This window comes from Phoca vitulina, unplaced genomic scaffold, assembly GCF_004348235.1.
Source record: "Phoca vitulina isolate PV1807 unplaced genomic scaffold, GSC_HSeal_1.0 scaffold9, whole genome shotgun sequence".
NCBI classification, from domain to species: domain Eukaryota; kingdom Metazoa; phylum Chordata; class Mammalia; order Carnivora; family Phocidae; genus Phoca; species Phoca vitulina.
Genome location: NW_022589712.1, coordinates 14,464,283 through 14,482,840, shown reverse-complemented (window position 1 = coordinate 14,482,840; position 18,558 = coordinate 14,464,283). Strand labels below are relative to the sequence as shown.

The following is an 18,558-nucleotide window of genomic DNA, read 5'->3' as shown; positions in this document are numbered from 1 at the left end:
TCTATCAGCTGTAAAGTCCTATTAATGTAAAGATATTACTTAAAATGTGGATAAGGGATAAAGGAAAAAAGAGCCTCCCAGTCTCTTTCAAAAAAAGAAAAAATAAAAGGGAGAAAGAGAAAGAAGGGGAGTGGGTAGTGAGCAGGTGGCAAGAATTCAAAAACTTTTTAAAAGTGTCAAGATCACAATAAAGCATAAACGTGTGGCTGCTGGACTTCCCAGAAAAGTGAAATGAGCCAGTGTTAATTCCTGGATTCAAACAAGTGTGGATTAAAATTCTGGCTTTATCACTGATCACTGCTCTGTGACTCTGGGTGAAGTCCTCCAGCTATTTCTTGTGAAGCTTCCACACTGGCAAAATGTGCCTAATTATAGTATCTATCTCCTAAGGTTAATGTGATGATTAAAAGAGATAACTCATGTCAATACTTAACACAATGATGGAGTGTTAGAGGTGGGAACCAACGTTTGCTCCCATTGGGAGATGTAAGCTGTGACCTGGAGGTTAACGGGGCCCTAGACTTCTAGTCTCCCACCTGGATGCGGCGTTCCTGCTTCTCCCTGCTGTGCTCCATGTTGTCCAGGGTGCTCTCCAGCTTCCGCAGCTCCTCCCGGACTTGGCCGGGCAGCCCACCTTCGCCCTGCTGAGCCTGTGCTATATTCTGCTGCACATCTCTCTTCTTTGCCGAAATCCTCTTTGTCTTTTGCTGGACAACAGATGGGTGTAAATGTTACTCTCTGAGCGGCTAAGCAGGACAGAAACACCTGCAGTCTAAAAGAGGGACAGAAAGGTACAACCTCACTGCAGCGTGGGCCCAAACTGTCTTTTAACAGTTAACGTGAATGGGGGCGCCTGGGTGGCTCAGTCGGTTAAGCATCTGCGTTCGGCTCAGGTCATGATCTCAGGGTCCTGGGGTCGAGTCCCCCGTTGGGCTTCTTGCTCAGTGGGCAGTGGGGAGTCTGCTTGTCCCTCTCTCTCTCCCCTTTTCCCCACCCCTGCTCATGCTCTCTCTCTCTCAAATAAATAAATAAATAAAATCTTTAAAAAAAAGTTAATGTGTTAACAGTTAAAATGGCAATGGGGACTCTATGTTGGTCAAAAGGCATTATTTATAAATATTTTATGTTTTTAATGGTAAACAACATAATTAATTTGATATTGGTGTTTTAACTGCATGCAAATTTAGACATTCAGCATTTTGTGTAATACTCCAGAAGGAATTTGACAAAAATATTTATTTGACATGATTCTCCTTCAAGACTTATTTCTGCATAAAAACACGAAGCCCTAACTCTAAATTTTTTTATCATTTATGCTGTAAGAATGCTGATACTAAGAGATTTAATTCCTGGGTATATTCAGACTGATAAACCTGCTGAGATATATGGGGAAAGTTATGTTTTAAAATAAACTTTTTATCTTGAAGTATAATGTATAAACAATGGTAGACAAATCTCAGGTGTATACCATATGAATTTTCACAAAGTAAACACAGACATATAACCAAGTACCTGGTCCAAGAACTGTGAAGAGTTTTAAAATATTAATGTAAATATCTGTAATTACATATTTCTCTGACTTAAATAAACCCAAACACAACTTTTACAATGATTGAGAACAATGTAATACCAAGCATTAATTTTTTGGACCCATAGTCTTTTTATAATTATTAAATAAATCTGTAAAGCCTAGAGGCTGCTCTTTTACATACACTTTTAACGCCACTTCCATGTTTATATATTATTATATATAAAATTAGCTAGCATTTTGTTATACATTATGTTAGCTAGAATTCTGTCGTTAAAATATTTGATTTGAAATCATACTTCTACTTATATTGAGTTCGGCAAATAAGTAAGTTGGTTAAAATTGTTTATTATCAATACATGTACCAAAATTTCTTTATTTCTAGTTCTAATCCTTCATAAGAGCATACTATCCTGAAAAGTCTGGTACTTCATGTAAGTTATAATTTTCCAAACTGAGATGTATTTGAAGTTGTAAACTGAAGAGCAGGATTTTAACATAATGACAAAGAACAGTGATCTCAAATATGGAGCATTTTATCTCTACGCTTTCTTCCTCTGTGACGAAAAGGACAAATAAGCTAGTTTTATGAAGGTTTTCATAGCTAAATCAACCTTTTCTCCATAATATTCCTTGAACTTTTTGATAGCATCAAATTACTCAGGCTGAGAATTTATCTTACAGGCTCTTCTGAAATAGCTAATATTTAACAGAGAACAGAGGTCACCTGGACTCCTCCCTGCATCCCTCCCTCCCTTTGTCCTTACTCTTAGACATACAGTTCTCTTTACTTCTCTGGCTCTGCCAGTGACTAAGGAACTTTGCATAAGTACCCTGGGGAAAGGGCATCCTACCTGGTGATGAAGAAGTAACTGCTGTGCTTCAAACAAATTTTCAGTGTCCAGGATCTTCTCAGCCTGCTCCTGGACTTCTTTAGAGCCAGAAATTAACTCTTCAAGGGAACTTTTCACTATTTCTTTGTACTGGACACAGTCCCCGAAGTTGCTTAACATCTTTTCAACCTAGATTTTCGTGAAAAAATTATAACTCATATGATGCTCAGGTAATCTTAAATATTCTAAGAATATGTGTAAAGTCCATCTCAGTAACTTGAAATATATACACAGATCTCTTTTATTTTTTCTCATATTTTTGAGGTTTATTTAGTTATTATTAAACTGCATAGCCATTTATGGGAATCGCAAGCCTCATGCTCTGTGCCCACTCAACCTGGCAGTCAAAGCAAGATAATGAAAGTGGGTATACTGTATATTTTATTTCCTGGATCCCTCTAATGACAGTCCCATGACTAAAATTTAATCATAAATTATAAAAATGCAGTGTAATAAAGCTGAGTCCACCCTGTTCAAAGTAAGTAAGGAAAAAAATTGTGGAGGGGAAAAAATGAAAAGAATAAAGAGTATTTGTTAAAAATGCACTTCCAATATTTTTACATAAAACACAATATAATTGCTAATTTTTGGTTAGCAATTATATTGTGGTTCTTTAGTGAATTCTTTTCCCTGCATTTTCTATCTCATTTCTGCTTCCTCTAGTCCAGGGTCACCAGCATCTTTTGTTTTCAAAGTCTATTGCTCTCCATCTTCACTAAGATCATCATTTTCACACTGCACGTCATTTGTGTTCCATGGAAGCCTTTCAGTTTCTCCTATTCTTACCCCATCTTTTTCTTTGACCCTCTTCTCTGAGTTTGTCCCAGGTGACGTGAGTGTGCTATTCTCCAAACAGCAAGAAGACCCTATGAAAACCACAAACTCCGGATCTCAGTAAATCACAGCTTTTGGTGAAAGAAGTGACTCATCATTACATACTGCCAGTCTATCCACAGCCTCTTTTTCTTATAGTGGACAATTGCAAACACTTTGTGTTCAACATTAATTTAAATATTAAATGGATTATAATCAAAGGATGGACTGAATGTGTCAAATCCATCTTTTAATATAAATCCTTACATGAACAAAATGAATGTTTTCCCTTCCTCTTTCTTTGGTTTTACTAATGATTGAGTAGCATACAGGGGTATGAATACAAACTACGAAGTTTAAGTAGATAGGGCTCAGGTCCTGAGCTCACGGTGGTGAGATCAGTCTTGAGTCAAGCTCTGAGCTCAGCAGAAAGTCTGCTTGAGATCCTCTCTCTCCCCTTGCCCCTCCCCCGGTTGTGCTCTCTCTCTAAAAAAAAAAAAAAAAAAAAATAGAGTGAGGATTTATTGAAAACAAAAATCTTATGTTCCTTATAAAGAGACATATAAAAATAATATTCCTAGGTATCTTATGTTATTGGTGCAATTGTAAATGGATAGATTCCTTGATTTCTCTTTCTGCCGCTTCCTTATTGGTGTATATAAATGTAATAGATTTCTCTACCTTGATTTTGTATCCTGCAATGTTATTGAGTCACTATATTGTACTCCTGAAACTAATATTACACTGTATGTTAACTAACTCAAATTCAAATAAAAACTTAAAAAACCATAAAACTAAAAAAATAAGGTAGATAGGTGTGCAAAGAATTAATGTCTGTATTTGTTAGGGGTAGATTTTTGCTACAAGTCCCATGTGCAGTGGTGTGAGAGTACTTGGAAGATAAAGTAGATAAATGGCCTTGGGAAAGTGTTAGGGAGACTAATAATTTCTAATTTTAAAGGCTGACAAAGTGTTTTAAGTGTGTGTGTGTTTGTGTGTGCGTGTGCGTGTGTATGTGTGTGTGTGGAACAAAATATAAACTCATCTATCAATGTGACTAAAACTATTTGTTAAGTCTTGGATCAAAGATCACCTGCATGTACATTTACTTTTTAAAACTGTAATCCTTACTTTTCTCCTTACCTTCTTGATCAAAAAAAGAGTAGAGAAGAATGACGTCAGAATTTTACTTGAAGTATGGTAGTGGCTACGCTACCTGGACTATTGCTGTGAAAGATGGATATCAAAGGGTTGAAATAACTCATGTTCCAAAGTTTGATTAATCCTATCGCTATTTTCATTTTGTCAAAATTGTTAAGAAAAATGATACATAATATCAAAATTCATACATAAAACTAAAATCACATGCAGTTTAGAGTATTTTTGGCATATGTAAATTCACAGCTAGAGTCTTAAGTGGATCTACATGCATTCAAAATATAAAAGGTTAATTGACCAAACTGTTAGTTTAGGGACATCTCCAGAGAATTCCAAATCTTCAGAATCAGGGAACTTTAAATAATCTAGATGATCATTTTTCCATGCAAGTTCATAAATGATTTCAAGAAATAATGGTAGCTATCTATTCAACTTTCCATTCTTATGTTATCTTCCCATGCAGACTCTTTGACATGCAACCTGGTCAGTAAATGTGTCACCAAGGGTAGAAGGGGCTTACTAGAAATGAAGTAAATAGGTTTGTGTATTTTAATCCATAGAGGAATATAAACACTGAAATATATATCGAGAAGTTTAAAATGAGTAAGTCTTTCATAAAATAGATTTTACTGTCTGCTAACATTGAATATTTTATTATTACCAATTATTGGTTATTGAGCATTCACTCTCAGGCACTATACTAAGCGCTTTACATATATTATTGCATTTTGGGGGTAAGTTTTTCTAGCTCTGTTTTGTAAGTAAGAAAATCAAAACCCAGAGATGTTAAGTGACAAGCTCAAGATTATATAGGAAGTGGGCTATCAGAGTTAAACTGTAACTCTGGGTTCATTTGACTCCCAAGCCTATGTTCTTAACCTCCATAATATACCTTCAACTGACCATGAAACAATGCTTTTAGTAAGAGTAAAAAGTGTGGATCTGGTAAGCTTTGTACTTTAAATATAGGTTGTTATTCTGAACTAACATATCCAAGAATGGCACAGACCATAACTCAAACATCTTCCCCACCAATCTTCATATGAATAAGTATCTTCACTATTGTGTTTGAACTATACTTTCTTTATATAATTACTTCTTAAATCACAACCAAAAGAAAAAGAACCCTCCAGATTCCTCACCCAAAACTATCTATTTAGAGTGTGAGTAAATGGTATACCTCTGATAACAAAGCTACAAGAGCCTTGAAAGAACTAGATAATTTTGCCAGCTCATCTCCTTGCTTTTGGGCTTCATTCTCAGAAGAAACTTCAATTAAAATTTTAAGCCTGGATTTCAGCCAGTTGAGAGTCTCGCCTTTTGTGGTAACACCATTTCTGATCTCCTGGAATGAAGAGAATACATTGTGAATCAAGAACAGACTCAGACTAAGAAAGTTCATACGGTGGAGGTAGGAGAGTCATTCATTCACCGATTAGAGTGCCTGCTTATTTTACTTTTTGTTCACATCTTTAACAAAAGTCCACAGGTGCTAGAAAAAAATATTTCCCCAATGCCAATACCTGATATGTAAAATCAATACTCTCTATATCAAAAAGCTAACTAGATGGTTAGTTCATAATTAGATGGTTAGATATTTACAGATAGTCCCTTGATCACAAATAAAGGTGCCTCTAAAAGTCCTGTAGAAGAAAATGGGATACCAAATTGGGAACTATAACACATTTTCTTTTCTTTTTTTTTTTTTTTAAAGATTTTATTTATTTATTTGACAGAGAGATAGCCAGAGCAGGAACACAAGCAGGGGGAGTGGGAGAGGGAGAAGTGGGCTTCCTGCTGAGCAGGGAGCCCCTTGTGGGCCTCGATCCCAGGACCCTGGGATCATGACCTGAGCCAAAGGCAGACGCTTAACGACTGAGCCACCCAGGCGCCCCACATTTTATTTTCTGTTAGCTGGAAGGAACATGGTATTTTTAGAAAAACAGGTTGAAAGAGTCCTTTTTTTAGTGAGCGGATTTCTTTTTTTTGAGGAGTTTAGTTGTTGAATATTATTATGGATGCCCTAAAAATTGATCTTAACTTTATTAACTTATATTTTATGTCTCATTTTTGTTAGCTTTTGGAAGTCAATAACCCACATAGTAAGATGTGCAAACAGGAGCACAACTCTAAGCCAGGAAGGGAAGGTATACTGACCCGGACAATGCCAGAAAGATTCTGGGGCCTCAGCCCTTGCAAGGTCTGGGAACTGTGGGAATGCTGACTGGGGCAACCTCTTCCTCCTACACAGCTCTGGGAAGCACAAGGAAACCATGCAGCTGCCACAGAGGATCTTATAGGGTAAATTCACACCCACCGGTTCCAGAACCAAGTGATCTCTTCATTTTAAGATATGCATTTTATTTTTGTAATGTAACAGCAACAAAGAGCAAATATAAATATCCTTCTATAGGTATAGCATGATATTATTGAGCATCTCTAGTATTTAATGGGATTATAAATTTAAGAGAAAAACATAAAACTCAGAGGATAGGAATAGAAAGGAAATATATTCTCATTAACAGGAACTACGTGACTTGCAAGAGCTCAAAATGCTCAAAGATAAGGAGTTTTGCAATGGCGTGTGTCTACAAAACAGAGCAGAGCCACACTAAGAAGGAGAGGGTTGCTGTGTGTCATTCACAGAATGTGAACTGGGTTAGGGCTTGAGGTTCAGCCTAGTCACCTGGCTAGGTGTGCCCATGCTCCCAGAGCTGTGCCCATGCTCCCAGAGCTAATCGATCCAGATTGAATGTGACATATAAATGAGACTTAAAGACCTTTCCCAGTTCTGTGATCTGGCTTTTGAATGGCTGAAAATGTATAAAAACCTACAGTGTTCTTGTTTTCCATGACAATTCTTAAATCTCTGCTGTGTTGTAGGCCCATGCATACAATTTTCCTCTCAGGATTTTCCATTAGCTAAAGATCTATGAGAGGTACCACTAAGCATGACTAAATCTCAAAGCTAACAATGATTCAATAGGGAAAATCATACCCTATTCTTCTTCACAGTAACATGAGGAGACTTATTCTTAAGACAGTTTTTCAGTAATTTAATTTTTTTACAGAAAGAAAAGAATACATCAGTTAGTCTGTCTACCATTAATTTTTTTATTAATGAAAAATATGGACCAGAACTAACCTCTACAGCACATTTAATCTCTCCATGGTTGGCAGTATCGAAGGGTTCACTCTTAAACCCTTTCAACTGTGTCTCCTTTGCAGATATCCAAGATGAGAACTCAGAAATTCTGAAATAACACAAGTATTTTCTTATTAAGGGAAGAAAATATCCCAGTGGTTAAAATACATTTTCTATTTTGAATTTATTCATGGAAATCTAGCAATCAACTGATTAGCAAGTCAATTAACAAATTTTCTGGAAACTGTTCCTTTAACATGAAGCTCAGGACAGGGGTGGCTGCCTCTGAGCTGTCACTTGGAGGAAAGAGAAAGCAGAGCAGATGGAGCTCAGCTAAGGAAAAAGGTGTGTTCCCAGGGCCTGAGCACCTGGAAATATGGAAGGCACCACCTGAGGTCTGGCCTCATCTATCTCCACCAGACTGAGACAGAAACCCAGAGGCAGAAGTCTCCCCCTGGGGATATGAGGAAATCAGGGAGAAAGGAACTGCCAAATGTGCTTCAAAAAGGTAACATCTGGGTCTCTTGGAAATTAAGTGCTTCACCTTGTTTCTGACTGAAACCCATTCTTTTTATTAAATGAAGCATTTTTATATTAAGAGCATGGGTAAGATCATACAATCTGATTTTCTTTATTGCTTCAGAGGAAACACATGTCACTTCTTGTCGTGCAATGATCTCTGAATTAACAGTATTAGGACAGACAGTGTCCATCTCTGGAAGCAGTTCCACAACTACCTGCTGGTGTAGTCCTTCCACTTGTCTGGGTCTTCCACAAGCTTCATGTAGGTGGTATCAATGGTAGCTCTGAGCTCTTTGAGAGTCGCGTGACAGGTTTCAGGTGTGTTCCTTACTGGGTCCCGGACTGGGAGTTTCAGACACAGTTCTTCAATAAGCTGTAACCTTTTCTCACAAAGATGATGAGGACCCTTGTCACTGAAGAAAATCTAATGAACAATAAACATTGATATAATCCTTGTGAAAATCCATACAATACTTCCATATTTTCATAGAAGTTTCCCATTTAGTCTACTACTATATAGTAATTAAGCTATTTAGGGTTTTTGGACCCAAACCAAAGTATCAGGTATATATCTTTTAGGTAAAAATGTGACTTTGCATGCCTGGGGTGTGTGAGACGTACCCTGTGCTCTTTAATGATCTTTTCACTGCCTTCCTGGGGCACCAGCTTGGTCTCTCGATCCAGCTCAGTTCTGCATTCTTCTACAGAAGCTAAGAATCTATTCTTCTCCACATCAATCTTCAGATGAAGCAAATGATATGGGGCTTCTCCTTGAAGATCCTACATTCCATAGGAAGATTCAAAAAAATATGATACCGTTCCAGATTATATACATTTTTAATTGGAGTGGCAAAAACCATAAAATATTCTCTTTGGGGCCAATGTGATTTAATCACTATTGTCTACACCTGGATGCTGTTCTTTGTACTTCTCCAAGTAGTGGGGCCACAATGAATTCTTTCAGCCTGCAGGGTCAGATTTTTCACAGTAATTATTCTATTTAATTTTTACTATAGCTCCACACAGTATTAATATTCCTATTTCACAAATTAGACCACTGAGGCTCAGGGTAAGTAGAAAAGCTAGATTTGAATCTAAACTTAAATGATGCACTGATTCCACATACCCTCTCCCCGGCATATGTCCCATTTAATTTTGTCAACGACCCTGGGAGGTAGGAAGAACATATTTATACTCACTACACAAAGGGCAAAGAGAAAACTTTATTAGTAAAGAGGCCAGATCAAATGGCCCATGCCTTTGACCACCCGCCTTGTCCTTTTTCCTTAGCGCATTCCTTGAGAAAACAAGCCAGCAGCGTGCAAACATGAGATGTTTTATGTTCTTTATTGATATATAATCATAAGCTACATCATTACCTGCAGTCCTATAATTTATTAATTTTAGCCAGCTTGTGTCCTATGGCATTTAGAAGGTTACTTTTAAAATAAAATACTAAGATAACAGATGAGAAAATGATTTGGGGCTATGGAAAGACTAGAACAGATTATATCCTAGATTATATCCTAGAGAGCTTAATGAGAGTTTGTGTGTATATATAAAATAAATACAGTTTTCCATTAGAATCTCTATTCCATAATACATTTATGATATGTTAAGCTTTAAGGACAACTTCAAAAGCTTGGGTTTCTTTAAGAATCTTTTTCTAGTTTTTATATTTAGCAAATAAAATATGTCCTTAACTGTGTTTTTCCTATGCTTGGGGATGATTTTTTTAGCCTATGTTACTGAGATGAAAAAAAAAAAATCGAGAGAATAACAAAAGCTGATGGAGAGTATTTTAGCTGCCTACCTTCCAGATCCCGTGACTTCTTCACGTAATACACATGAAGATCGCCACTCGCTATTACCTTGTGATAGCACTCGTTAACCTGCTGCTGGAGCAGGCTTCCTCCAGCCTGGCTTGAGCAAGACAGCCCTGGGCAGGTCTTCATTGTACTGCAGCTGCCCCCCTGGCATGCGGATTCTAGAGTCGGCTTCCTTGTGACATGCCCAGTGTGGGGCACTCAAGTTAGACCAGCCAAATGAATCCCTACATCCCCCATTCGAGGGCTGTCCTGCTGTCTCTCTTCCAGGTGCTGGTATTTCCCCCTCCCACCCACTCCCAGATCTCTGCTTCTTTAAAATCCTAAGACAAAAACTAGTTACTTGATTCACTCCTTTCCACTCTCCAAGTGGGCCCACTTCTCTCTTCCAAAGCTTTCATAAGCATTAACTATACTTTTGGGGACTTATTACATATTATACTTTCATTATCTGCAACTAATTATCTCCCCTACAGGGCTCTAAAGTCTTTGGAGAAATGGACTGTGCTTTGTTCATCCCTGCGTCCTTAACCAATAAGTGTTTGTATTTATATTTTTTAGACCATAACAATCTAAACCAGATGGTAAAATCCTTGAAAACAGCAAAATGTTAGTATGCCTAATGTAATTTACTTAGATGAGAAGAGCTTACTAAATGTTACTGAATTAAATGCCCTTGTCATTCCTACTCCCAAAAATACTCAGGAAAAGAAAAAGAGCACTCTTAAGTAATATGATAAAATCAATGCTACTAAAAAATAAGAAAAACAAAATCGTATCTTATTTTGTCATTGTTTTATTCGTTTGGTTTTTTTAAATGGGAGAAGTACCTGTGGTGATTTTCCATGAATTTCTCTTACAATCGAACCTTAACACCCTCATGCTCTCTCCCGTCATTCGTGGCACCTACTTATGTGTGTGTTCCCATTATGTCCTGACTCACCTTCCACTGTTTATGGAGCTTTCTAACGGCTTCCTGCAGGCCCTGCTGTTCCTGCTCAGGGAGAATGTCGGTGAGCTCGTCGCAAGCTTTCAGGAAAGCGTTGAGCACTCTCTGATCCAGCTGACTGAAAAACTCCTGGCACGGAGAGGGGGAAGTGGTTAAGAGTGTCGGGAAGAATAAAAGGCAGCATCAGACACTCTACAGTTAAGCAGTCACGCCTCTACACGAGTCCCTCAGCCAGCTGCTGCCCTCTTCAAACCTTCCTGGCAACTACTCTTTTTTTTTTTTTTTTTTTTCAGGAACGAACTATAATTATCTACAGTTATGAGTCAGAAGCCACCACATCTGAAATTCAACTAGTGCTTTTCATTTTTTAGGAAAAAAAAAATCTTTTCAGCTTTCAAATTTGGTAGACTATTCCAGAAGGCCAAGGGGCCTAAAAACTTGATTCCATAGTAATAGAGTTTTCACTCCTCTTCGGTGAAGTCAGAAGAGCAGAACAGAAGCTAGCGTTTAGTCTCACAATTCCTCATACCCTAATGTAATGGGTTTCAGGCCCTGCTGATTCATTATGAGCCATTTCTACATTCAGACAAGTATGCACATGGCCCCACAAGCTATGGACAGAACTGTGCTCCCCACTACCTGCCCAAATTTATATGTTGAATCCCTAACCCCCAATGTGATGATATTTGGAGCCGAAGCCATTGGGGTAATTAGGTTAAATGAGGTCACGAGGGTGGGTCCCTCATGATGGAATTAGTGCCCTTATAACAGGAGACATCAAAGATCTTGCTCCCTATGTATCTCTGCCTTATGAGAACACAGTGACAAGGTGACCATCCACAAGCCAGGAAGAGAGTCCTCACCAAACCCAACCATGCTAGTACTCTGATCTCAGAGCTATAGTCTCCAGAACTGTGAGGAAATAAATGCCTGTTGCTGAAGCCACCCAACCTGTGTATATTTTTATGGCCGTCCAAACAGACCCAAACAGCACATGTGCACCTATATAGATGACCAAGTCTCACACAGACTCAGGAGGATATATGCAGAGATACATTAAAACAACAGTGGTTCAAAACAGAAAGGGCCACACTGCAGCAGAAGTATCAGCTGAAGGGGATGTTGAGTGTCACAGACATCAACCCTAAGTTCAGTCAGCTACATCACAAATATATTGCAGTCATCATCTGATAGTGTGGTTTATATCAATATCCACTGAAATTTCAGGAAACATAACTCAAAATACATGATCTCAGAGGCCCCATCATCTCTGTACAGCATTTAAGAGATTATTAACATTTTCAATACCTATATGATTTAAAAGAGTATGATTAACAGGAAGATGACTTCGCAATAGGACAAGTTGTGGATCAGCTACCAAACTTCAAGTGACATGGTATTCACACTCCGATATGGCGGATTCACGAAATGAGCACAAAGACTTAGCCATCCACCTAAAATTATCTCTTAAAAAGAATATGTTGGTTATGTAAGAATTTCTCAGCTAAATAATTCAGGAGAGCCTCATTATATATCCAATAACTCTACCACTTCAGGGGCTTAAGAATGGCCAATTATACTGCAGCTCATCAATTGCTCCTGAAGTTTTTTGCTGCTGCCATTTTTTGGGTCTAATAACCTAAAATGTTTCTGCCTTCCTAACTCACCTCTTCTTCCCCCCGCCTCAAAAACTTAGTATTAGGACAGAATGTTCTTTTTATTTTTCACTCAAGACCACTTGTCTGTGTCCTCAGGTCAAGTGCCCCATGAGGGACAAACTTACGGTATGTCTCTTCAGGAGGTCTTCTGGGTTTCCCTTTTCCTCCAGGCCCTCCTGAGCAATCCGCAGCACCTTCTCTAACTCTGCTCGAGACTCCTCAAATTTTTTCATCAAGCGACTATTGGTTTCCACATGTTTCTTCCAGTCTCCAATTTTCTTCACCATATTCTTGATTTAAAAAATAATGCCAATGTGATGCTGCTCTCTCATTATTGAAAGCATCATTTTGTTAAAGAGTATTGTTTCTTTAAAAAAAAAACACTCAGAAGGAATACGTTTCATTATGATGAGAGTAATCAACTTCTTTTGACATTAATGAGTATTAGAAAAAGAAGTAAAATGATTGGTTCCAAACCTCAGTAGGCAAGGCATTTAGCCTCATTTAGCCATGAGAATTACATGTCCTCATTCTTTGTATTTTCCTTGGCTTATGCTTCTATAGCAGGGAGAAAGCTTACCTGGAAAGCACCATGGACATCTGCAATCTGTCTGTGCAGCTTTGTCTGATCAAAATGCTTTAACAAACTGCTCAAGGTCACGAACTTTTGAACATTTTGACTGCCTTTCTCAATTTGTGTCATGGTTTTCTTACAGCTTTCTTGACAAGCTGACAGTTCCTACAGGGAAAGGAAGCCCACAACAATAGTATTTAAAAGGGTGAGAAAGAGAAGGAAAGAGAATAACCATTACAAAACAATAAGAACAACATTATATGGCTTTTAGGCTTTTAGTCAGCTGTAAGTAAAATCAAAAGTACAGAGAAGTGTTTCTTTTCATTGAGAAGAGCTCAATTTTAAGCAATCACTGGTCAGTGTTTTTTTATATAAGGCATTTAAATGTCACATTGAGTTTTTTGAGATTTTTAAAAATTTCATGCCTGTGTTATTAACATTAAGAAAATGAAAGGCCATCAAAATTGTTATTTGCCTGCAATGTGTCCAACTCACAGGGTTGTCCTATTGCGAAGTCATCTTCCTTTATTGAGAGAACAATCCCAAAATCAATCAACATATTAGGTTTTAATCTGACTAAATAAATACTAATGCACATACTTTACTGAAAGAGCTGCAGCAAATTATATATTATTTGTGTATGCCAAAATGTACAATATTTGAATTCCTAAGGTTCATAAGCTGTCAACCTCATTAACAAAATGGTGGACCTCAGATACTAACCACAAAAGGCAGCAGACCGGTTGGTGTGGGAGGACTTGCAGTTGTCACACATTTGCAGGATGAGAAACCATGGTGACCCAGGCCCTTCCACCTCTGCTTAGTAACCTAGCATCATAGTGATTTCTGCAGTTGACAGCAGAATTATCCAGCCCAGCCCAGGCCAACAGTCATTTTTTGACCTGAAGCTGCACTATTTGCATTTCAACACCCTCAACAGCTTGGAAAAGTATTTCAAACTGCTCATTTGGATACCAGTTTTGGTAATCTAGAGGCAAATATTAAGACCAAGGTTTTGTTTGTTTGTTTTGAAAAAACGAAGTAAGGACATATTTTTCCTTTTGAAGATTTAGGACATAAAAAGTAATATATGTTAGAAAGATATTATTAAATATTATTAATATTATTATTACTAAGATACAAAATGTTATTTTAATTGTGGAAGGATTCTTTGATGGCAATTTATAGCAATTTGAGAATACGAGAAATGGCACTATAACTCAAAGTGAAAGACAATCTTTATCCAATATGATGAAAACCCACTAGAATAGGGTTTGGTGGTATAAGCATTGTGGTTTTACTATCAGTAATAGTAAAAAAAATAATAATAATTGCTACCAGTTATAGAGTACATACTACGTGCCACTATGTGCTAGTTACATTATGGAATATATAATGTAATCTCCACAATAAGCTCTCAATTTATGTATTATCATTATCTGCATTTTAAGGTGAGGAAATAAAAGCTAATCAAATCTTTGTAATTTGTTATATCAAATCTAAGATCTGAATACCTGTCTGACTCACTTCAGATACTCTCTGTTCTTTCTGCTAAGTGATGCTACCTTCCTTCCAGGAATCTGTTTCAAGGAATGCAGTGGTAGACCATTTGCCCATTAAGTTTCACACTCCTCTGATGGATAGGGTCATTTATAATAAACCACCTAAATAAGTCAATTAGCTGCAAGAGTGGGAAGCTGGTCTGCATAGAGATCTGCTTATAAAAACTGAGACCAAAAAAATGATTATCACTCCAAACACATTTCCAGAATTTTATGATTGTATAATCAGACTTAATCTTAGAGGCAAAGAAAAGATCTCATAAGACAGTTTACAGACACTGGATAGAAACAGAATGCAACTATTTGCTTTTATATATCTAAATATCTAAAATTCGAAATTTATTTATAAAAATGTTATCTCTATATAAATTTAGATAGATAAAATTTTCATTTTATCGTTAGTGGACAGGGGTTTCGTCTTTGGACAGATGTATATTTTTGTTTTGAGATGCCAGTGCTATTCTTTTTTTTTTTAAGATTTTATTTATTTATTTATTTGAGAGAGAGTGGGAGAGCGAGAAGCAGACTCCCTGCTGCACAGGGAGCCTAATGATGCTGGGTTCAGTGACAGGACATTGGGATCATGACCTGAGCCAAAGGCAGACACTTAACGACTGAGCCACCCAGGCGCCCCTGGATGCCAACGCTATTCTAGAAAAATGTTTCCTGTCCTAACTGAATTTCTACCACTATAAGCACCACCTCAGTCTTACTACACATGTTTTAAAATAACTATGTCTCCTCAAAAGGACTTCTCCTTACCTGTTGTTTCTGTTTAAAAACAGCACTAGATTGTGCCTCATGCTCAAGAACTGTTAAAATTTCATTGATTTTCCCAAGTGAGTCATAAAAGAGTGTCATCTGCTTTTCTAATTCTTCCAATGGTATCAACAGCTGTCGAGACTCATAAAGGAGTGGTGAGTGACATTCTTTGACCTTTAAAAATACAAAGACAAAAATTCTATTAAAGGCCAATAATTACCACAAACTCAGGGCACTGTTCACAGTTCTTGGGAACATTTTCTTCAGTGATATTGTCATCTGGTGCTTGCAGATCTTCAATGACCTTTATTTAATGGTATTTCCTATGTATTGTTAAATTTTGATATAAAAAACAATACTACTGAGACAAATAAATGCAACAGAGTTTTCCCATGAAGATTCATCTAAACTGTCCATCTGGATAGCACTTTCCCATCTAAACAGTGTTGCTGGTGAGCCAGATGGCATCAAATTCCACCTCAGAAACTATGCAGCTCATCTTCACTTTGGCCTCAAAATCTGACCTGAGATAGTTGTGAATTACATTATCCAGACTAACCTTCCAACTTTATTTTCAAGGTCTCTACTACTTAGACCCTTAACTCTAGACAAACCTGTAACTTTGCTGACTCATTCTTCCCAGACAGGCCTTATTCTTCCCCATCTCCCCCAGCTCTATGCTTCACTACTCTCTGCCCATCATCTTACTCATCCCAAGTGCACAAGTCAGGTACCAATTTATTTACAAAAGTCCCCATGCCAGGGGATATCTCCCCAGCCCGAATTGACCCAGCCCTCATTTGTCACTTGTCTTTAAAAAAAATGCTGTTACTTTATACACTTGTATTCTTTATCTTAATGCTGAGGCCATACACTCCTGGGGATCAAGAGATCCATAAAGTTTCTGCCTTATCACCTTTATGTTAGAATCCAGGACCAGGTCATTCTCTAAGAACTTCCTGTCCCCATTCATTTTACTTAGAATTGCTCCCCAAATATTATTTGTATTTCTGGGAACCAAGGAAAGGAAATTGAGTCCTTGTTAGTTGACCATTCTCTTTTTTCTTAAATTATAAATATTCTCATGCTGTCAGATACCCTGCCTGAAGGATGAACTCCCCAAAAGAAAGCTACTGATCTACTGCAAGAAGGCTCTGCTAAAATGACTCTGAACAAAATGAAGAGAATCTGCTAATATGTATAAAAATCAAGTATGCTTTAGAAATCTTTCCTGGATACAGTTGAAAACTTAACAGAGATGCTACAACTAAAGTAGTAGTTTTAAAAAGCTGAACAACTTAGATGTGTTTACGGGTGGAATTTGCTTTCTCAGAGGTTGCCCCAAATCATTAAACTTGGCCTAAGCTAAGATATGCAAGCCCAAGATATGGCTCTAAAAGCTTGGTTATCAATTCAACAACATTGACCTCGAATTGTGCCCAATCTCTATAAATAATCTTAACTTGAATATTAAAATAAAAATAATTAGAAATTAACATTCTAATTTATACCAGTTTGGCAATGAAGTTTTCTTTTTTTTTTTCAAGACCATGATTCTTCCTATTTTCACCTATCTCATTTATTCCTCTTTTCATTACTTTTCCACTACTGATTTCATGTAGGTTATTCTCTTTCTGCTTTTTCCCTCCTAAATAACAGGTTTCTCTGCTTTCTTTTCCTCTGTTTCTCAAGTCTTCATTACAAAATTTTCCTCTTCATTTATATAGTCACTCCTTTCCTGTATCAGAAATTAATTACCCAATCACAAACAATACCGTCTTCATAAAATTCAACTTCAGATAGATAAAAAATTCCAATGGAACTTCCAAAGTTCTTAAGGAAGTCCCTCAACAGAATAGAAAACTCTTATGGCTAGTGCTTGATGTCCACGGAGTTCCCTGTACACAAGGGTAGAAATGTATAGATCTTAAGTCTAAGGTGAGCTCCACGAGCTGAAGAGGGCAGAATTCTCCGCTGCTGCATGGCCATGTAAGCAGAAGATAGCATAAATAATCTTAGAGCAGAGGGATGTCAAATAAAACTCAATAAAAGGGCATTTGGGAATTCTTTCTCATTTAAATATCTGATCTCTTCCTCCTCCTTCCCCTTCCTTTTCTCCCCCCACCTTTGTTTTATCACATTTAACTGACCCCTTATTCCTCCAGAAGAAACCTATCTTTCTAATAAAGCTCCTAGTATTTCTAAATTAACAGAGGTAATACTTGACATCAGATCCATAGTTTCAGTTTTAAAACTCATGGCAAAGTTAAATGACAGAGTTACTAAATCAAGAATCCCAGGAAAAAGCAAAAGCATCTCTTAACAAGTGAAGAGTTTGCTCATGGGTGTGACTGAGGAGGCGTAAAGCATGTTGAAGTCAGTGTTGGTCACGCACAGTTGTCATGCATTAAAGTATTTTCCCACCTTGGTCAGCTGTTCTTTGAGCCTAGACATGGTTGCAAACATTTCATTAGCTTCTTCTTGGGAGCTCTCTTTGGTAATGAGGTGTGCAGTCTTTGTAATCATCTTGTATTGAGCATCCATTACAGGTACCCTCTGCTCAATGTCCTGCATGTATCATTGAAACAGCTAAATTAACACATGGTACATTTCCTTTCAATTTCAGGATTCCACAGAAGGTTGGACAAAAATCAGTATGTACTGTATAAAAACCTATACTTCTAATAAATTTTTGGAGATTCCAGTTATTGCTTTCCTTTATTGCTAATATATTATATATTGGTAATATCACATGAATAGATAAAAGCTTTCCTTTAGAAGTAACCATAAATCCTTAAATTAACATACAGACAAGCTGAAGTAATCTGTACACTTTCAAAATATATGTGTTAATGTAGTATGCAATCATTATATCAAGTAAATGCATGTTAATTTGGGGCAATTCCTCTGAACTTAACAATGATACAACTTACTTTTTCTTAAGAAAAGTAACACACTGTCATAGTAGAAAATTTATAAATCAGAGATAATAAGAAAAAAAAATTAAATTACTTACAGTCTTCTCACACAGTGATAACCTGGGCCAACATCTCATCACTACATCATTAATGTTTTCCTCTGTGCATGCTTACACCCATTTTTTATATTTACAAAAAGAGGATACTATTTTTTGCTTTTCTCACTTAATAGTATATTAGAAAAGATTTC

The 18,558-nt window shown here is 37.1% G+C and overlaps 1 protein-coding gene across 15 annotated transcripts in view; it reads right to left on the bottom strand.

The window, feature by feature from the left end:
• SYNE1 (spectrin repeat containing nuclear envelope protein 1) overlaps window positions 1–18,558 on the bottom strand; it is a 437,497-nt gene that overhangs the window by 266,993 nt on the left and 151,946 nt on the right. For all 15 annotated transcript variants that reach the window (XM_032407632.1, XM_032407640.1, XM_032407639.1 and 12 more), the window contains 11 exons: window positions 17,815–17,958; window positions 15,391–15,564; window positions 13,073–13,231; window positions 12,618–12,782; window positions 10,829–10,963; window positions 8,681–8,839; window positions 8,275–8,483; window positions 7,538–7,646; window positions 5,573–5,737; window positions 2,383–2,550; window positions 537–707 (listed from right to left, as the gene is read on the bottom strand). In XM_032407632.1, the coding sequence (XP_032263523.1) occupies window positions 537–707; window positions 2,383–2,550; window positions 5,573–5,737; window positions 7,538–7,646; window positions 8,275–8,483; window positions 8,681–8,839; window positions 10,829–10,963; window positions 12,618–12,782; window positions 13,073–13,231; window positions 15,391–15,564; window positions 17,815–17,958 (1,758 nt within the window). The remainder of the gene's footprint in view (window positions 1–536; window positions 708–2,382; window positions 2,551–5,572; window positions 5,738–7,537; window positions 7,647–8,274; window positions 8,484–8,680; window positions 8,840–10,828; window positions 10,964–12,617; window positions 12,783–13,072; window positions 13,232–15,390; window positions 15,565–17,814; window positions 17,959–18,558) is intronic.